The sequence below is a fragment of the Equus quagga genome, chromosome 13 (assembly GCF_021613505.1).
Source record: "Equus quagga isolate Etosha38 chromosome 13, UCLA_HA_Equagga_1.0, whole genome shotgun sequence".
Lineage (NCBI taxonomy): Eukaryota > Metazoa > Chordata > Mammalia > Perissodactyla > Equidae > Equus > Equus quagga.
In genome coordinates, this window is record NC_060279.1 from 73,033,163 (window position 1) to 73,054,089 (window position 20,927).

The following is a 20,927-nucleotide window of genomic DNA, read 5'->3' on the forward strand; positions in this document are numbered from 1 at the left end:
AGATGCCACCGTTTATCGAGGGCTCACTATGTGCCAGGCCCCGTGTTAGATGCTGTTTCTACTGTTAGACACCAGTAAGGGGGACCCCTACTCTGGCCTTGGCACTCTGGGGGGTCCTGATCTGGCCTTTCTCTGACAGTATCCCTCTCCACAGGGTGAGGAGTTCACAGGGCCAAGGGGTCGTGCCCACTCAGAGGGGCACTGTCTCCCACCCCAACCTCGAACCAGAATCCTGGAATTCCTGCCCAAAGAGCCCGGAGCCTGCTCGCAGCGCCTGCCTCTGTCCTCCTAAAGAGGGGTCAGGGACGGGAGCCCAGGCCCAGAGGCTGGCCCTCATTCTGCTGCCCTGTTCCAACTCAGGACACCAAAGAGTCCTAGAATCCTAGATGCTCACCCATCCTCCCAGACCAGCACTGTGCAATGGGACCTGCCGCCATTGTGGAACCTTCTCTGTCCAGTGCAGCAGCCAGTAGCCACGTGTGCTACTTAAATGGGGCTGGTACAGCTGAGGAACTGAATATTTAATTGTACTTCATTTTAATTTAAAATTTAACTTAGCCACTTGTGGCTAGTGGCTGCATATTGGACAGCGCCGTTCCACAACATTACGAAGGTCTGTGTCAAGGCAGGGGGAGAGAACGGTATTTTACTTAACAATTTGATGTATTTAGACATAGGGTTGGTGGGGCTCCACTCTCGCCCTTGGTCCTGCAAGTTTGAGGCACTGTTAAATGCTTTGCACGCTTGTCGCCTAATCTGTATGACAGCCGTCTAAGTTATTTATTAGCCCCATGACTGCAGCTGAGAGAGAAAGTCACATGCCCGACATGGCAGAATTATCTGTGGAATTTGAGTTGGGATTTGAACGCATGTCTTCTGGCTCCGAGTTGCAAACCACGATGTGCCTGGTCCTGGACCAGGTGTTCTCATACCCATGTTTTAATTTAACCCTCACCATAACACTCAGACGCAGGTCAAAGCAATCTCGCTTATACCCACCACCCACCCAAAAGTTACGAATTGCGCCCGTGTTTTACGAACGAGGAGGCAGGCTGGGGAGTCTGAGGGGCCTGCTCGCGTGCACGTAGAAGGCTGTGGACTTTCACACCCAGTGCTACCGAACTCCACTGCCAGTGTGTCCAGGGCTACTCTCATTACCGCTTCTTCGGGGGTTCCCTCGGGTTTAAGAATTCCAAAGCAAGCCTGGAAGATTTGGTTGAATTCTGGCTGGAAAGCGATGTCCTCCCCAAGCTGAGCACGTTGGCGGCTGAAAGCCACCAAGTCATGTTCGTTACCGCTGTGTGTGGAAAACTTCACGGTTTATCCCTCAACCAGTCTGACCAGTTTCTGGCTGGCATTACAAGACATCTCTGCAGATCGACTCCCTGAGAATCAGGCCCAGGACGTGCACAGGAGGCCTGCTCGTCTCATGCGACCAGCAAGGTACCAGGCAGGACCTCCCACCAATCTGCTGCTGCGCAGGTGGCGGCATTTAGAGCCTCTGTTTGTAAGACACTGCCTGTGTGCCAGCGCAAGGCGGCTTTTTCATGCACTTTGTCTCATTTATTTCTTAGAACCATCCTGCAGAGCGCATGTTTTGGCCCTTGACAGTTGAAAGAAAAGCTTATTGAGTCATGCATTCACTCATTCACTGGGCATTTTATTCCTGGAGTCTGACTATGTGCCATGCACCGAACAAAATCTGGTCACTGTCGTCATAGGAAGACAGCATAAAAGAAGAAAGTAGCTCCATAAAGGAGATCATTACAGCTTGGGACAAATGCCTTGGAGACACTGCAGATTGAGTTGTTCCAGAAGGGGATGTTTGAGCCGAGACCTACAGGATGCAGACAGGACGGGCCAGCCCAGCCTCAGGGCCTTTGCACCTGCTTTGCCCTCTGCCTTCGATGCTCTTGCTTCTGAGCAGAGGAATCACAGTGTGAAGGGCCCAGGCTCTGCTTCTCTCTGTGTGACCTTGGACAAGCTACTTTCAGTCTCTGGACCTCTGTTTCCTCTTCTGTAAATTGGGGAATTGAACGAAACAAATCTTAAAAGGCCCTTGCAGTTCAACCACTAAAATATAGTAAATTTTCCCACTTCCCAGCAAAAAGCTGCTATTCTTCAAATAGGTTTCTTTTGACTATAAAAGTTCATTTTGGAAATTTTGGAAAGCAGAGAAAAGTTTAAATGAGAAGTCAGCCATAACACTAATTCTTGCCCTCTCAACTGCAGGAAGGCAGGAACTCAGGTTCTTGTTCCTCATTCTCCTCTAGGGCCTAACCCGAACTCACCCCCAGTGGTAGTGGCAGTAATGTAATAATAATAGTAAAAAAAAAAAAAAAAATGATATTGTCAACAGCAGCTAACAATTATGTAGCGCTTCCTGCTAACCAGGCCCTCGTGTAAATCATTTGCAAGGATTATTTTATTTGAGCTGCACAGTAACTTGGGGACGCATATACTGTTTCTATGATGCATACACTATTTACACGTTGTGTATACGATGCCTCATTATCCAGATGAGGAAACCGAACTTCAGAGATGCTAAGTGACTTGCTCAAGGCCCCGTAGCTAGTATGCAGGGGAACAGGGAGTGATGGAGGTTTGATTAACGTGTAACCAATCGTGTTACATCCCTCTCCTGGGTTACTATGATGATAACAAGGTATCGAAAAGAGCCAAATCTGATGGCAACTTGAGACCAAGGAATGTCCTTGGCAGATATTTTTCTCCTAAGCAATTTTTATTACGTTTGTTTTCGTTTCAGCAGTGATACATTTTCATATGAGAAAATACTAAAAATATTGATAAGCATAGAAAAAGAAATGAAAGTCCCCCTAATCCCACTGCCCACTCAGTTGTTAATATTTGGTATATTTCTCCCAGGCTCTTTACAATATAATTTTTTTTTTTCGCCTGGTTGAGCTCAAACTGCGTATGCAATTTACTCTGCTGCCGTTTCCACTCAGTGTTCTACCATGAGCATTTCCCATGTTATTATGAACTCTTCATAAACATCCTTTTAATGACTGATGCGACCTTTTACAGGCGGATCATCCAGTATTTAAAAAGTGAGAACTTAGAAGTACATCATTTCACCTGTGAGGGAAGGGCAGCCCGGAGTAGAAAAGAGAGCCAGGGTTTTAGGGGCCCCAGTCCTACCACCCACCAGTGATGCCATCTTGGGAGAGTCACTTCGAATCACCAATCCTCATTTTTAGCTGAGGATCGGAATACCAATAACCTAATAGCCGCTCCCTGTGATTAATGTGAGGCCGGAACTCGATGAGATATGCTAAAGCGGTTTTTAGATGTACACGGTGAAGCGAATGTTGGGTCTGAATAACAGATTTTCATTTGGGGGAAAAACTCATTCTTTCAGGATGCAGAAGTGGGCTCCAATTTAATCAAACTGACATCTACAACAGCAAGAGCTCTGAAGGAAAAAGACAACCAAGTCTACTGCCAGCCAGAGTTGCTTTATGAAGGTAAAATGCACCCTCTCTCCCTGGGTCGAGGGAAGGGGCGGAACTTGGTGAGGACCCCTGAGGCCTCTTTGGATAATACCTGCTTCTGATGCAGAGGAGTTGTGCGTGGACGAGGGACAAAGAGGAACACTCTCGGGATGCCCCAATGAAAAGCATCCTGGACAATTCTCTCTCATATATCGTCAAACACCTCCCAGACAGGCACTTCCACCCTTTATTAGAACAACCAAAATGTGTCTAGACATTGCCAAAGTCCCGTGGGGGTGGCACCATTGCCCTGATTGGGAACCACTGCCCTAGAATATAAGCCCATGAGGCAGGGACCACGTTTCTCAGTCAGTGTATCACCAGCACGTGACAAAAGTCTGACTTAGAGGGGTCTGTGGCTCAGCACTGAAGTTGGAATGAACGAGCTCGCCCAAGGACAGTCAGCTAAAGAGTGGCAGGGCGTGGCTCTGAACTGGGAGCCTTGCTCCCTGCGTCGCTGCCCCGTGCCAGGGCAAGTGTCTGGAAGGCCACAGTCCTGGGGACTTTTCTAGGATGACCTCAGATTTGCCCTTGAGAACTACTGTAAACAGTGTCCCATGGATCCTATAACAGGTTCTGTGTGGCACCCCAGCCTCTTGGGGTCTTCACAAGTGAAAGTGTGTGTATCGGTCCCAGTTCTTAAGGCATCAGCTTCCATCTCTGCTCACCAGCCGCAGCGTTATATGGGCTGGCGCAGACTTAAGACATTATGGTCTTTTTGTTTTTGAGAAGAGAGTTCTTGTTTATTGCAGCAATCTTGGGCAATACTGAAAAGGATGACAATAGACAACTCCCTCACCATTGCTCCACCCATGACAAGCCTTAGGAAATATCCTTCCAGTCTTCTTATCATCTAGGCATTGCTTGGCACACACCAGGCCCTCTTCTGGGGCTACTCAGACATCATCTCTTTCATCCCGACAGTCTCATCCTGTTATCATTGACACTAGATGAGTTCATGCACATAAGGGGCCTTGCTTAGGTCCCGGCTGGTATTGAGAGTCCAGCAAAGGTAGCTGTTATCAGAACAACTCGAAGAGGCGGGTGTTGGCACATATCATTCTTGTTTTAGAGCTGAGGATGGCAAAGCTGAGAATAATTCAGTAACTTGCCCAAAGATGGGCAGCAGAGCCAGGATCTGAACCCAGGTTTCTCTAACTCGAAAACCCTTAACCTCTGCGTTTATAGTTTTACGAAAAGTGTACGTACGATACCATCTAGAATGTTCTGAAACATCTGCTTCCCTTTAATAAATGTAGCCTGAGAATTTTCCCACATCCTGGAGATTCTTCAAGAGCATGGTTTTGATAGTTGCACAGAGCTCACAGGGATGAATCATACTTTACTTAACCAAGTGCCTATAGCTGGTCATTTGCAGGATGGAGGTAAGGGGTGGGTGTTGAGGGGCCCAGAAGCATCATGGGAAGTCTCAGGTCTACTCTGGGGCCAACTGTGGGCATCTTTTTCTGATTTAAGTATGTGGGTGGTCCCTCTTCACTTTCATCTTGACCTGTCTCTTGGAAGTTTCACGATTACTCACCTGTGGGATTGGCCATCTTCCCATCTCAGTGGTGCATTCCCTGAACTCCCCACTGAGCCTGATACCCATTTATGCCTTGGGTCCTTTTCAGGAGGCCTCCACGTGGCAAATATTTGCATCCCTCCTCCTCTTTTCTTGGACATTGTGTTTTCCCCAGCAGTTGGCTCCAACGGCCTGGAATATTTCATAAGAGGGAGATTTTTCATTTCAATATTCAGACTTAGAAATTTAGTTTGACACAACCGGCCTATGTAAATATAGATGCATTTACATGGGCAAAATTTTAAGGTTTTTTTGGATTATAAAAGTAAAAGGTAAAATGAAAATTTCACATAATGAGAAACTTAGAATGTACGATATAAAATATAAACTCTAAGGAAGTTATAATACATGCTTCTCAACTTTTTCTCCAAACTTGTAACAGAGTGGAATAATTCTGTAACCAGCCTTTTACACTTAATCGTATGATATGGACATTTACCCATGTTTTTAAAATTCTTTGTAAATATTATTTTTACATAATGTCATTATATGAGTTTACCAGGGGTTTTTTTAACTCTCCCCCATTGATACTCCTTTCCAAAGCTTCAGAAGTTTCTGTTCACACCCACACACACGTGTGTGCACACGAGTACTTTTTTTTAAAGAGCTTTAAAAAAGTTGCAGTCCCCTCTGATTTTAATCATGCAATTCTCTTTGATTTCTATCTGGGGTAATTAAAGATATTTACATACTTAAAAACCTAGTTCTATCTTACCTTGTTCCTGAACCTTCTAACAGAGCTGGGGTAATTATCAGAGGGTCCCTCATCCTGCCCTGTGACCACCTTTGATCCAGTCTGGGGCCTTGATCAAGTTCAGGGGTCCTGGCTGGGAGCTGTTTTAATGGAAAGACGCCTGCTTGGCCCAGAAGGCGGATGCCTCCAGTCCTTGTGGTGGGGCTTCATCAGCTGGGTCTTCTCTCTAGGCTTAGAGCTGCCTCGGATCAATTATGCTCACAACGGGAAGCGATACCGATACGTCTTTGCCGCTGAAGTTCAATGGAGCCCCATCCCAACCAAGGTACTCATCCCCGTGCGATTGCAACCTACAACGATGGTGTCTGCCTGTGAAGCTGAATTCTCAATCTGAGTGACCTTGATCAGAAAAGGCAGGTCCCTGGGGACGGGAGGTAGGTCAGGCTATGAGGTCAGTTTGGGACAAAATGCATTTGAGGCATTAATGGACCATCCAAGAGAGGGAGCCGTACCTAATGGGCTGACGCTCAGGAAAGGGGTCATGGCTCAAGTTTATTCACTGATTTCTTTATTCAATTCATGTTTATCAAGCGCCAAAGCTGTGCGACAATGTGGTGGACACCGAGGATAAAAGGGAACAGGCCGACCCAATGCCTGCCGTCAAGGATCTCACCCTCTCAAGCAGAGAGGGTCGAGCTGAAACTTGGAAGGCTTATTTTCTTTGTTAAAATACTATTTGTTGAACATTTGCTGTATCCCAGGGACAATGCTAAGTGCTGTGCAGTCACTTGTCCTTGAGGTCCTCATTTGGCAATAATAAAATGGAAAATCGTTTTTAAAAAATGCAAACAGTGCAGAAATGCACAACACGAAAAATGAAGCTTCCCACACACACATATGCACACACCCCAGGTCACTCCCAGCTAATCCCTCACCCTACAGGGAAACGGGCCTGCTAGAGGTAAAGAGAAGTCCAAGGACTTGCACTTTTGAAATAACAAAAGAATCATATTATACTTTAAAGGTTTGCATTGAATACATTAGTTTGTTTAACACATAAAAATTGCAATGAAATGCCAAGAACCAGATACATTCAGGATCTTTATTTTTCAAAGAATTCAGTGTGTAATGTCAGCTCTGTGGAGGGGGGAGGACCTTTGTTTCAGCTGGAGGAGGAAAGCTGACTACTTTCATTTCTGACCAGGGCCAGATGTCACTTGGGGTCTTCGTTGAAGGGGCTTAACCTCCTCTCTCAGTGGGCCTAGTGCCTTCCTGTTCGCAGGGAACAAGCATGCTCTCCAACAGGTCACTCTGTGTTTCTCCTCTTTGGATGAACAGATCCTAAAATATGACATTCTCACGAAGTCGTCCTTAAAATGGGAAGAGGAGCATTGCTGGCCGGCGGAACCACTGTTTGTGCCCACACCGGGTGCCGAGGACGAGGATGATGGTAAGACTCTGGGAAGGACCACCCGTTGGCTGCACTCTGCTCGTGATCATTCCGCAAACAGAGACATCCTTTGGGGGCGGTGACCCCGCCCCATCACACAGCTGATGGAGTCACGATTTGAAGCCCAGGTCTGTCTGTGTCCAACATGGCGGGATTAGGGAGTCCCAGGACCACCCTTACTTCTGACACCAGCTGCACGTTCAGGGGTCCCCAAACCCACCCTCGGTATCAATAGAAACACTCACAGAACACACTGAAACTCTTATACTCGTGGTTACAGTTTATCACAGCAAAAGGATGCTGGTTGAAAGAGAAGAGGAGCCTGGGGCAGAATCCAGCACATTGCACGTGTGCAGCTTCCGAGTGTCCTCTCCCAGGGGAGTCACGGCCCATGCTGACGTCTCCCAACGATACCCAGGGAGGATGCCCACCCAAGCGCTGGTGTCAGAGCTTATCTGGGGCTTGGTCACGCAGACATGGTTGACCTCCCATGTGGTTGACCTTTAGCCTCCAGCCCCTCTGGAGGTCAAGCCCAGAGTCTCCACCTAACTCACTTTGTGAGGATAGATTATCTGGCTGCCCCCAGGTAAACGAAGACACTGTCATCAGCAGGACTGTCAGGGCTGAGAGGTCACCTCCCAGGGGCAAAGGTCAGCCGTCCTTTTGGGGGACAGTAAATTGTTTGTGACACAAAAGCCTACTTCCTTTCCACTGAGCACACCACCCTCTCCTGGAGTGTCGGAGGGTCGTGTGAATCTTGGTTTTAAAATTCATTGCCATGGCCGGGTCAGACCCCTCACTATCTCTAAGCAGGTAACTTTTTCGTGGAGCACACAAAAGTGCATATGTCGCCCACCTCTCTTTTCGAGGTTTCCCAATGACCAAGTGTTCCTTTCCCTCATTGATTCTGCCTTTGCCCCAGCAACGCCCTGCCCACACCCCTGGGGATGCTAAGGAGGGTAACCTGAACTGTGGGTGGGGCTGCCCACACCTGCTGGGGAGGGCAGGCTCTGCTACTGAGCCTGCCAGCTGCTTCCCTCAGTTGAGAAGGGAGCGGTTCACCTGGGCCATGTCTTCCCGCTGATTACGCGTGGCACGGCACGCTGGGTGGGGGACCCCACGTCATTGTCCTCTCCGAGATGGGGGATTGTTGGTACCCACTCCTGCTGAGGCTGGCCTCCCACTGGGCTGCACGGATGGGTCCCATCCATTCTCTCCATGGGTAGGGAATAACACTGTCTTCATTTCACCAAAGGAGAGACACAGAGAGTGGAGTAACTTACCCAGGGTGGCACACCCAGTGCCTACAGAGGTAGGATTTGAATCCAAGCTGATCTGACTTCAACTCTGCTCAGCTGCTCTGAGACCCTGGTGGGCTTGGGAGGAACCACAAGCATTTGCTAGAAGTTTGGGTGCATTATTTTGTTTAATCCTCTATCTCTTGAGAGTGAGTGCTTAGAATATTTCCATTTTACAGAGGGAAAAGCTGAGGCTGCTGGCATGCTGCACGTGCATGAGGTGAACTGGGCTCATTCAAATGCCATTTGAGAGCAACTACTCTGAGTTTAGCCAAGTGACGTATATTAGCCTAAATGCAGAATCAAAACTGATTCTCTATGATCAGAGTTTCTAAACTGCAGGAAAATAGCCATTCTTCAATGCATGCAATAATTTACAAAGTGTTCTCATAATTCCCTGTGCAAGAGATCCTCTCAGCAACCCTGTGAGGGTTGAGAGGGTTATCCCCACTCTACAGATGAAGAGACTGATGTTCAGAGAGTTATAGGGACTTGTCCAGCCAGGGCTGGAACCAGGTCTTCTAATTCCCAGCCCTCTGATTTCCCTGGCCTTTCCATTCTGCTCACACAGAATATCAAATTCACTGCCCTTCTGTTTTGATTAGATACTTCAGTTCAAAGAGGACAGCGAGATATAGCTGAGAAACATCCCTCCAGCTGGAGGAGGTTCAAGGCTGTGCTTTGACGAAGTGTCTCTTTTTGTTCCCCAAAGGAATTATCTTATCAGCAATTGTCTCTACTGATCCCCAGAAGCCACCTTTTCTGCTTATTCTGGATGCCAAAAGCTTTGCAGAATTGGCTCGCGCATGCATTGATGTTGATATGCACCTGGACCTCCATGGGTTATTCATCCCAGATGCAGACTGGGACGCGAGGAAGCAGACCGCTTCCCAGGAAGCATGGGACAGGGCTTCTGACTGCCACGGGGCCCCGCAGACCTGAGACTCAGCCCAGGAGGAACAGCTCCCCTGGCAGCCTCCCAGCACTCCAGGCCTTATTCCTCTCTGGGTGGAGGGCAGGTCCTTCGTTTCATTTTGAACTTTATTCTTTCCCCGGTTGCTTTGAGACGACGGTGTGGAGACAGAGCTTGTCAGTATCTTCTCTTTCATCTTATTTTGGCCATAAAAACCTTGTTTGAAAGCCGATCAAATATCTGTTGATTAGCTCCAGCACTTCTAAGAATGCCCCTTTCTTTTATCATAAAGACAGTGACCATGAATCGGAAATTGTATCATCACGTGATCATCGTTCTTAGAATGAGCGGCCACTGACATATGACAGAAGAGACAGAGAAATTGTTATCATTGCTCCTTCCTGCCTCCCCTCTCTTCCTTCCCCCTCTCCCTTCTTCCCAGTGGACTAGATTGTCATCTGGGAGTTCTAGCTTTCTCAGTCATGCCCTGTTCGTAAATTATGTGGCCGAGAAGGCGTGTTGCTCTGTGGTCATTCTATGCAAGGCATGGCATAGTATAAAATAATAAACACTTTAGAGTCTGTTCAGACCTCATTTTATTTTTACATGGCTTCTTTCCTCTGAAGTTCTTCTGAGGCAATAAAATGAAGTGGTGGTGCTGGACGGTTGATAGCCAGCTAGATGCCCCATTGTACAATCAATGGGACAAGAGATTGGTGTGGGAATCCCCCTTTACAGGAGGAGGTTAAGGGACTGGACACTGACCCCACTGGCCGTGGCCAAGGGGCTAGAATCCAGGACTGCGTCCTAGGCCAGGGCTGGCATGAGGGGTTCTTGCCTGATGCTGAGAACCAGGGCAGTGAGCCACGCCCATGTCTGTATGGGAAAGGAGCTTCCCCAAGCTGAAGGTGCTGCCAGGATGGAGCAGGCATTTGGCGCCGAGGTGGAGGGAGGTTGGTAGTTGGGATGGAGGAAGCTGGGAACAAGCCAAGCAGGGTCCCAGATGAGTCCTGGGAGCCCCCTGTACATCTGAGTCTCACCTTTATAGTCTGTGGGTGCTGGATGCCCGGGATAGAGGCACAAAAGGCAGCCCAGATAATGCCCAAGTGCTCACGTCATGGGCTCAGGAGAGCTGGGATTCCACCCTTATTCTGCACTTGTCTCCTCCCGAGTCTGGATTTTGTTCAGTCACCAGTGGGGATTCAATGACATGTCTTGAGGACATGAAGGAATCTCTGGTGTCAGTGCATGGAATACCCCAGAGGGGGCAGACCTCTGAAGGATGGTTTTGGCTTTTGCCCTGCAGCCACCATGAAGCCATAGTTTCCACTCAAATGTAGGCTCCATCAGGTCAGGGATTGGGGTTTTTTGTTTTGTTTTGAGGAAGATTAGGTCTGAGCTAACATCCACCACCAATCCTCCTCTTCTTGCTGAGGAAGGCTGGCCCTGAGCTAACATTCGTGCCGATCTTCCTCTATATGTGGGACACCTACCACAGCATGGCATGCCAAGCAGTGCCATGTCCGCACCAGGGATCCGAACCGGGGAACCCCGGGCCACCAAGAGGAGTGTGTGAACTTAACTGCTGCACCACTGGTCCATCCCAAAGGATGAGGGTTTTTTTAACTGAAATTTTTATTGGAATAATTGTAGATTCACGTGCAGTTCTAAGAAACAATACAAAAGAGATCCCACTTGGACTTTATCCAGTTTTCCCCAGTGGTAAGATTTTAGTACGACCTCACAATTGGAATGTTGACATTGATTCAACCCACGGATCTTAGATTTCCCGTTTTACTTGTACTAGTGTGTGTGTGTATGTGTGTGTGTGTGTGTGTAGTTCTATACAATCTTATCCCACTTGTAAGTTCCTGTATCCAAAGCACAGTCAAGATACTGAACCCACATTGACACAAGGATCCCTCCTGATGCTTTGTCATCACTACAGCTCTCTCCCACCAAGACCCCCATCTCTAACCTCTAGCGACCACCATTTCTAAAATGTTGTCATTTCACAAATGTTACATAAATGGAATCACACGAGATCAACCTTGGGCAACGGCTTTTCCCCCCACAGCAGAATTCCTTGGAGATTCACCCAAGTTGTTGTTGTTTTCATCCAAGTTGTCCTGTGTTGGGTGTGTTTCATTCACTCCTTTATCCTCACACCTAGAACGCTGCCTGGCAGATGCAGGCTCTCAATAAATATTTGTTGAATGAATGAATGAATTCTTCCATCAAAGAGATTCAACTTGATAATGTACCAAGAAATGGATATTTTACTGAAGATCTTCTGGGTGGATGGGGAAGTCAGTTCACATGGAACCCAATGACAACTCCCAAAATTCCCCATGAAGGTTCCTCTCACCTGCCATCCCTCATCTCTCCTCTCTCTTCCCCTGTGTGGCCCTCAAAACCTCCATTTCCATTTCACCCTCGGCTTGTAGATCCCATTAAACAAGAACCCAAGCCCTGGACTTGGCAGAACGAAAACCATCTCCCTACTCTTCCTCAGAATCTCCTTTGGTGATCTCAGTGCCTTTAGCCTTGACAAGATGGATTGGGAAGAAGTGCCACCTCTGGTGGCCCAAGACAAGTGTGACTTAGGTCTGCATTTGGGTGGCAGGAATGGAAAAGAGTGGACATGTGACAGTCACTCACCCACTCGTTATTCCACTTTAAATATTTGAGAAGAGCGTGGAATTAAAAAATGCTTCCCCCACCTCCGTTCTACTCAATTCCAATTGCCAAACAGAACCCAGACCTAATCTCGAAAAAGGGTGCCGTTCTGCAGGGAAGAAAAATATGTCTGTGGTTTGTTTACCCTGTTTAAGATGACAAGTGAAATACCAAACTGATGAGGAAGGCTGCCACACCAAATCTTTTTTTATCAGCTTCAAAAACACCAAAGGTTGATGCCAGGATATCCAATTTATCTTGATCCTTAATTCCATCGCATTTCCTATATGGGCCGGGGTGATTAGCTCGAAACGCCACAGGAGCTAAGACATGTGTGCCTTTCTTGAGAGCACCACAAGACAGTCCCTTCTTCTCTGAGCCTTCCTTGTTATGCTTCTTGTGGGTGTAATATGTGACCAGGAAGTTCTGCGGGAAAAATCTCTCCAGATTTGTTTATTGCTTAGACAAAGCCACAGCATTTCACAAGTACACTGAGTTGTAAGTGTCAGGTGCACGGTAAGCATCCAAATGTTTGCTGACCTACTTTTTCCTTCAAAGGTTTCTCTAATTTGATTCCAGTTTAGGAATAAGCTGGATGTACACTTGGACAAAGCAACTTGGAAAACCTAGGTGCATTCCAGCTACATCCGCATCGTTGTTTCACACTCATTTCCTCTCCACCAAAGTTACCCAGCATTGGGCTGACTCCACAAACAAGGTTGCTGGTCCAGGTTAAGTGCGAACACCTTTCATCACTTCTTAAGCTGTTTTAAGACTGTTTGAGCGGTTTTTAAATGGCCAACAGAAGTCTTTCCCATGACAAATCAGGACATGCAGATTGAAAAGCTATCACCGCCTTCCTCCTCATCCCGCAATGGGGAGACCCGTGGCCTCGACATTTCAACTTCCTTCTGAGAGGTTCGACTCAGAGGCCAGGTGCAGAGGCACACAGGACCAACCGTGCCAGCTGCTGGGCCGTATCAGGAAGCAGCCTCTTGAGGTCAAGCCCCAGCAAAGAGGTTGGGGATTTTCTTGGAGAAGTCACGCAAAGAGAGAAGTGGGAGCATTGTATTCGGGCAGGGTGGGGACGAGCCAGCCTTCTTCCCTCCTGGTGCTCAGGAAAGACTTCTGGGAGGGGTGCGGGTTCGGGAGCTGCCTGAGTGGCCCGAGGGAGCAGCTGGCAAGGCCCTGAAACCCTGCATGCTTGGGGTGCAGCTCCTGGTGAGGATTCCGAGGTGGCCGTGAGTTGACTGAAGAAAGCAGCTATCGAGTGAATTCCCCGAAGAACAGCAGTGGGAAAAGTGAGACAATTAGGGGAATTTTTCCCTTCTGATTATAAAAGTCATATATGTTTACTGTAGAACACCTGGATACATTAAAAAAAAAGAAATCAGAACGGCATCCATAGTCCCACCACTGAAAGAAAACCCCTGAAATTATTCTGGTGTGATTTTTTTCCAGTTTTAAAAATTTATCTGGGCACAATTGACATATTGGCGATCAGTTTATAACCTACCTACCAGTTTATAACCTGCTTTTCCACTTAATGTACAATACACATATTTTGCCAGATCACTCAATTCTTCTAGGGGGCATATTATTTCATCTTTGGGACATGGTGTGATGGACACTCTCCTACTGTTGGATATTTAGGTTGTTTCCGATTTTTGACTGTTATGAATAATGCCAGATCAGTAACTTTGTGCATTTGTTTCTAGAGTTCACCCCCCCCCCAACACCACACTCTGCATTCAGGGGCTTGTTATTATTTTCTTTAGCTAGATTCCCAACTTGGGGTTTCTGAGTCAAAGAACAGAAAAATAAAGTTTTGGGTGTTCTTTGAAAGGCCAAGGGTTTTGGCTTGATTCAGAGGAAACCGAGAAGCCATTCTAGAATCTGAGAGGTTCAAATGATCAAAGTGGCTGTAGGACTGGGAAATCCACATTTCTCGGGAAACAGGAAAAAAAAGGGGGTACATGGTAATATAACTTTAATCAAAATCCTCCCTTCTTCCTTTTGCCTATGTTTTCTTATCCTCCATATTTTCCCACTCCATACAGATACTTGTTCTTTTTCAGGCATATATTCACTCCATTCATTTATTCATTCATTCGGGGATAACCAAGACGATGTTGGCAAAACCAGCATCTCAACCACCCTCAGGGAGCATACAGCATAGTGAGGGACACAGCCAAGGACACAAACCAATGACACAAACCAACACAACTCAATGGAATGGCGGTGAGAAAGGGGCACACCCCAGGGGCACTCTGTGGTGTCTTAGGAGCCAGCAATGGCTGATGTGTGAAGGATGGGAGCAGGCAGCTAGGTGAAATGGCGATCCAGATGAAGAAAGGGGCACGTTTCTAGGCTGGAATCAGGAGACAACGCGATAAACTTGGAAAATGTAACTGTGGGGTAGAAGATGGGCAGAAAAGACAGGTTTCAGCCAGAACCCCCAATTTATCTGTGCTCGGGTAAAAGATAGTACTGGCGTTAACTAAAGAGAAGTCTCCAGTGGCTTCTTTGAGGACAAAGACTGACATTTTAAAAAAAAAAATAGCTTTTTTGAGATCTAATTCACGTAGCATTAAATCCACTCATTTCAAGTATACAGTTCAATGGTTTTTAGTGTATTCAAAATTGTGTACCTATTATCACTGTCGAATTTTAGAGCATTTTCATCATCCCAAAAAGAAACCCTGTACCCATTAACAATCACCCCTCATTCTGCACCACTCTCCGAGTTTTATGCAACCACAAATCTATTTTCTCTATATATAGATTTGCCTGTTCTGGACATTTCAGGTCATACAATATGTGATTTTTTTGTGACTGGCTTCTTTCACTTAGCACAATGTTTTCAAGATTCATTTATGTTGTGGCATGAATCAGTACTTCATTCCTTTTGTGGTCAAATTATATTCCATTCTATGGATTGACCACATTTTGTTTATCCACTTACTAGTTGATGGACATTTGGGTTGTTTCCTGTTTTGGGCTATCACAAATAATGCTGCTGTGAACGCTCCTGTACAAGTTGCTATGTGGACGTATGTTTTCATTTCTCTTGAGTATGTTCCTAGGAGTGAAATTGCCGTGTCATATGGCAACTCTGTGTTTAACAATTAGAGGAACTGCCAACTGTTTTTGAAAGTGGCTGCACCATTTTACAATTCCACCGGCAAGGTCTGAGAGTTTCAGTATGTCCACATCCTTCCTAACTTGTTATTGTCTGCCGTTTTTATTTTAGCCATCCTAGATACAATGCAGTGGTATCTCACTGTAGTTTTGATGTGCATTTCCCTAATAACTAATGAACTTGAACATTTTTCCATATGTTTATTGGCCATTCTTTGGGGAAATATCTACTCAAATCTTTTGCCATTGTTTTTTTTTTTTTTGTTCGTTTGTTTTTTTAAACATTGGCACCTGAGCTAACAACTGTTGCCAATCTTCTTTTTTTTTTTCCCCTGCTTTTTCTCCCCAATCCCCCAAGTACATAGTTGTATATTTTAGTTGTGGGTCCTTCTAGTTGTGGTATGTGGGATGCTGCCTCAACATGGCCTAATGAGCGGTGCCATGTCTGCACCCAGGATCTGAACTGGTGAAACCCTGGGCCACTGAAGCAGAGTGTGAAAACTTAACCACTCGGTCACGAGGCTGGCCCTTCTTTGCCATTTTTAAGCTGGGGTATTTTTCTTTTTATTGTTGAGTTGTAAGAGTTCTTTATATATTGTAGATGTAAATCCCTTATCAAATATATGATTTGCAATATTTTCTCCCATTCTGTAGGTATTATTTTCACTTTCTTGATGGTGCTCTTTGAAGTACAAAAGTTTAAAAATTTTGGGAGGCCAGCCTGGTGGTGTAGTGGTTAAGTTCACATGCTCTACTTTGGTGGTCTAAGATTTGTGGGTCTGGATCCTGGGCACAGACCTACACCACTCGTCAAGCCACAGTTTGGTGGCATCCCACATAAAATAGAGGAGGATTGGCACAGACGTTAGCTCAGCAACAATCTTCCTCAAGAAAAAAGAGGCAGATTGGCAACAAGTGTTAGCTCAGGGCCAATCTTCCTCAACAACAAAAAAAAGGAATAAAAGGATGAAATTCAATTTATCTAATTTTTCTTTTATCTCTTCTGTTTTTGGTGTCATATCTAAGAAACAGTTACTCAACCTAAGGTCCCAAAGATTTACTCCTATTTTTTTCTTCTATGACTTTTACAATTTTAGGGCTTACATTTAGGTCTATGATCCATTTTGAGTTAATTTTTTGTTTACAACATGAGGTGGGGGCCCTACTTCATTCTTTTGCATATGGATATCCAGTTGCCTCAGCATGAAAGTCACGTTTTGGGGATGATAAATCTTCCAGGCAGAAAACAAATGTATCGCCTTTTCTTCCTTCATTCCCTAGAAGACGTTTTCTTTAGCTGACGAGAAGAAACTGTAGGGCAGCTCTCTGCTGGTCCCAGCAAGGCCTTGGTTCAGAGACGAGGAAAACAAGACAAAAACCTCAGTCAGCAGTGGTTCCCATGGCTCCTGCAATGGAGATTAGGTCTATTCCCCATCTTCATCGCTGGGTCCCAGCGAAGTTCCATGTAAGTTCAGCACGTGCATGCTCAATTCAGAGTCATAAGCCCTGGGGGGATTTCCAGTATTTTCTTTCTTTGAGTACATTCACTGTGTCCCCGGAGGGCTGAGGGTGACTGATGTTCCTAGAGCTCCTCACCCATTCCAGGAGGTAGGAGAACTGATGGGTGGTTTGGGGACCAGTGAAAGGCATGGGGTCCCTGCTTTTGTCTTCAGTCTGCTGTTTGGGTTGGGCAAGCAAGAAGCTGTAGCCTAATTCAGAGCTCTTTAAATTACCATCAGAATTGATGTGGGAGGAGCAGTGATGTCTACATTGTTTGGGCATCTTCTCCAGTTAAGGGCAGGGACTGAGCTTTCTTATTATAATAATAGCAACAATGTGACAACAGCCGACATGTATTGACAACTCACCCATGCCAAACCCTGTGCTTTAGCACTTCGCATGCTGGTGCTCACGTAATCCTCCAACAGCCCTGCGGTCGGTCCAGGCCCCGGGCCCATTTTACGGATGAGAAAACTGGGCTCAGAACAACTAAGTCACTTGCCCAAGATCACACAGATGGTCTCTGAGACTCCAAAACCCAGCTTCTTAACCACGACTTTTATTGCGTTCATCTTATTCACTTCTTCACCCTCGGGGCTTAGTACAGTGCCTGGAATGAAGCGGTGCTTAATAAAAGGACAGCATAGGACAGGAGAACAGGGGCTCCAACCTCCCTGTCTGCGTTTTGAGCCTCTCAAAACCTAACGATGCTTCAGTTCCATCATCCATAACACAGAGATAGTCCTTGTCCCTCATTCAAACAGCTATTGTGAAGCTTAAATGAAAAGTGCCAACACATAGTAGTTGCTCAATAAATTTTAGCTATTTTAGTAATGAGCCTTAGAGGCAGGGAAGAGGCTGAATCTTGGCTCCCAACCCTTACTAGTCGTCTGGTCTTTGATCAGTTATTTACCCTCTCTGTGCCTCTGTTTCCTCATCTGTGAAATGGGGGTAATAATAGAAGCCACTTCACAGGGCTATGGTGAGGATCAAATAAATTAACGTTCTTAAAGCCCTTAGAAGAAGTATCTGCCTCTAGTCACCACTCTTTGAGTTAGCTAAGATTATGTGACAGTTCATGCAGAAGATGCCACTCGTGTACCCTTGAATGAAGGATGGTCCTCCACTCTTTGGGAAGGGCCTTACTCCTGGTGTGGTGAGAGAGGAAGGGGGCGGCTCCCCAGGCACCCAGAGTAGCCCAACCCACCCAGGTGACCAGTGGCATCAAAGATGACATAAGCAGATCACTGGCACACCCAAAATAGCCTCAGAACAACAGTCTAATCGGGCATGACCAAAATACCCTCAAGTGGTTAGAGAACAAAGTCTCTAAATTCAAGGGCTCTAGGGTTGAATAGCAACCGTCTCCTAGGATTGATGTGACAATTAAAGGGATACTACGCATCAGCGGCACAGGCCAGCGCCAGGCATAGAGTAAGCGGTCAAGGATGGGTGGTCCACATGGCAGGGATTTTCGTTAGTTTCACCCATCACTACCTCCCCATCCAAAACAGCACTGTATGAGTTTCCTATGGCTGCTGTAACAGATTACTGCAGACTTGCTGGTATAAAACACTGATTTATTCTCACAGTTCTGGAGGTCAGAAGTCCAAAATGAGTCATGGGAATAAAATCAAGGTGTCGGCAGGGCTTCTTCTTTCTGGAGGCTCCAGGGGAACAGTCTGTTGTCTTGCCTTTTCCAGCTTCCTCATTCCTTGGCTCATGGGCCGCCTCACCTCGCACTGTCTCCCCCTGCTTCTAGCATCACACCACTTTCTTCCCTTCTATAATCAAATCTCCCTCTGCCTCTCTCTTATAAGGACCCTTATGATGCATTTAGGGCCCACCAGATGATCTAGGATAATCCCCCTATCTTAAAATCCTTAACTTGATGACATCTGCAAAGTTCCTTTTGCCATGTAGGTGACATTCACAGGTTCCAGGTGTTAAGAACTGGATATCTTTCAGGGCGCTTATTCAGCCCACCACAAGCACCTAGCTCGTAACGCACTCAATAAATATTTGCTGAGTGAACACGTGAATGTTAGCCATGTAGTATTGTTATTGGCATCATCTTCGTTCATCTCTTTCAGGAATTACCGCAGCAGGGGCCGGCCTGGTGGTGTAGTGGTTAAGTTCGCATGTTCCGCTTCAGCGGTCCAGGGTCCGCTGGCTCGGATCCCAGGTGCGGACATGGCACCTCTTGTCAAGCCATGCTGTGGCAGGTATCCCACATATAAAGTAGAGGAAGGTGGGCACAGATGTTAGCTCAGGGACAGTCTTCCTCAGCAAAAAGAAGAGGATTGGCAGCAGATGTTAGCTCAGGACTAACCTTCCTCAAAAAAAAAAAAAAAAGGAATTACCACAGCAACATGTCTCCTCGCCTTCAAGTCTTACTCAAATCTCAGCTTCAATGCGGATTTCCAGACCCTAATTTACCATTGCAACTTGTCTCCTCCATCACACACACTCCTGATCCCTTTATTCTGCTTAACTTCTTTTTCTCCCCATAGGACTTTTTCCTTCTAGCATACTGTAAAATTTACTTATTTATTGCGTTTATTGTGTTTGTCCAGCTTCCTCACTACAATGTAAGCTCAAGGATTACATTCGGGGAAGGACTTTTTTCTCTGTTTTAGTCTCAGATATATCCTCGGGGTCTACAACAGTCCTGACACATGGTAGGTGCTCAATACATGAGTGTTGAATGAACGTATGAGTTGAATGGCCTCACCGAGTTTCTCTCAGTTGCGAGTCTGGTTCTTTATCTTCCGTGGCCCATCTTCCTTTTATGACAATGAAAGCATTGCCTGTGGAGAAGCCAGTCAATTCCAGGTAACCTACGTATTATCCTATTCACGGCTCTCCACCCTGTCCCATTAGCACACTGGCAATTTTGATTTCTAAAACACAGATAACCTCAATTCTCGTCTCCACCAAGACTTGTGAAAGTCTGGGAGGGAAAGAGATGGCTTAGCCTTGGATATTTGTTGAAAGATAAAATTTTTAGAATTCAGATGATTGCAAAGTTGGGAGGGTAAGTTGTCCCTGTTGCTGGGGTTTGTTATGTTGGGTTATACTGTTTCCACCAGTCTGCCTGGAGGTGATGAGTTATGGTTTCTGCTGTTGGTCAGGCTCAAGATGTTTACTGTAGAGGGCTCTTGAGTACCTGAGGGGACATGGTGGAGGGGGTTCAGGGGACACATGGGCTTCCTGAAACTGCATGTGAACTTTCTGTTTGTATGTATGTTCTTAAGGGGAGTAGAGTCCATAGCCTGTGTTAGCTTCTCAACACGGAAAGTGAAGAATTTCTGCACTGCCCCAGCTGCGAGGATTCTGTGATTCTGTGACTCATGACGTATAGCTCAAATTCACAGGCTGTACACAGCTCAGAAAGGAAAGGCAGTAGTTTAAAAGGCAAGCTCCCTTCTCCGCATCCTACCCTCCTAAAAGTCCCCAGGCTATCATGTTAAGGATGCTAAACAAGGCAGTGTTCAAATCTCAAGCTGACCAATCAATTTTTGCAAGACTCTGGCCATTTCTTGAAGGCTCAATTTTTTTCATAGGTATAATTTGAATGGCTCTATTTTTTTTTTGATTTTTGTTTGAATACGAAAGTGCTTCAATGATACAAAGTGCTGTAGAATTGCAAAGTATTAATGACAAAGGAACTACGTGCCTTTTTTGCTATGCACAACAGACTGGCCTGTTCTCTGCTCTATCCTTCCATGCATCCACTTATCTACCCATCCATTCATCCATCCATTTATCCATCCATCCACTTATCCATCTATCCATCCACTTATCCATCCATCTATCTATCCATCCCATAAACATTCATTTCCTTACACCATGCATAAAAGTTACCAAGTATGTGACAAAAGCTTTATATAAAACACTAATCCTCATAAAAATCTTGAACAAATTGAGGTCCAGAGAGCTCAGGGCACTTGCTTAAAATCACACAGCTAGAAAGTGAAGGAGCAGAGCCTGGTTGAAAACCTAATTCTGTTTGATGCCAACAGCAATGTTCATCATCATTACCCACCAAAACACTCCTAAAGGCAGAGGAGAGACGAGATACCGAGCCTAAAAGGAAGGTAGGGGGACAGGTCTACCAAACACAGCACCTTGAAATCCGTGTTTTACCTTGAA

General features: G+C 46.1%; 1 protein-coding gene across 1 annotated transcript in view; it reads left to right on the plus strand.

The window, feature by feature from the left end:
* Positions 1–9,976, plus strand: part of BCO1 (beta-carotene oxygenase 1) — a 36,150-nt gene extending 26,174 nt beyond the window's left edge. The window contains exons 8-11 of the mRNA XM_046683432.1: positions 3,383–3,488; positions 6,022–6,116; positions 7,130–7,241; positions 9,252–9,976. Of these exons, the coding sequence (XP_046539388.1) occupies positions 3,383–3,488; positions 6,022–6,116; positions 7,130–7,241; positions 9,252–9,481 (543 nt within the window). The 3' untranslated portion in view covers positions 9,482–9,976. The remainder of the gene's footprint in view (positions 1–3,382; positions 3,489–6,021; positions 6,117–7,129; positions 7,242–9,251) is intronic.
* Positions 9,977–20,927: the final 10,951 nt, after the last annotated feature.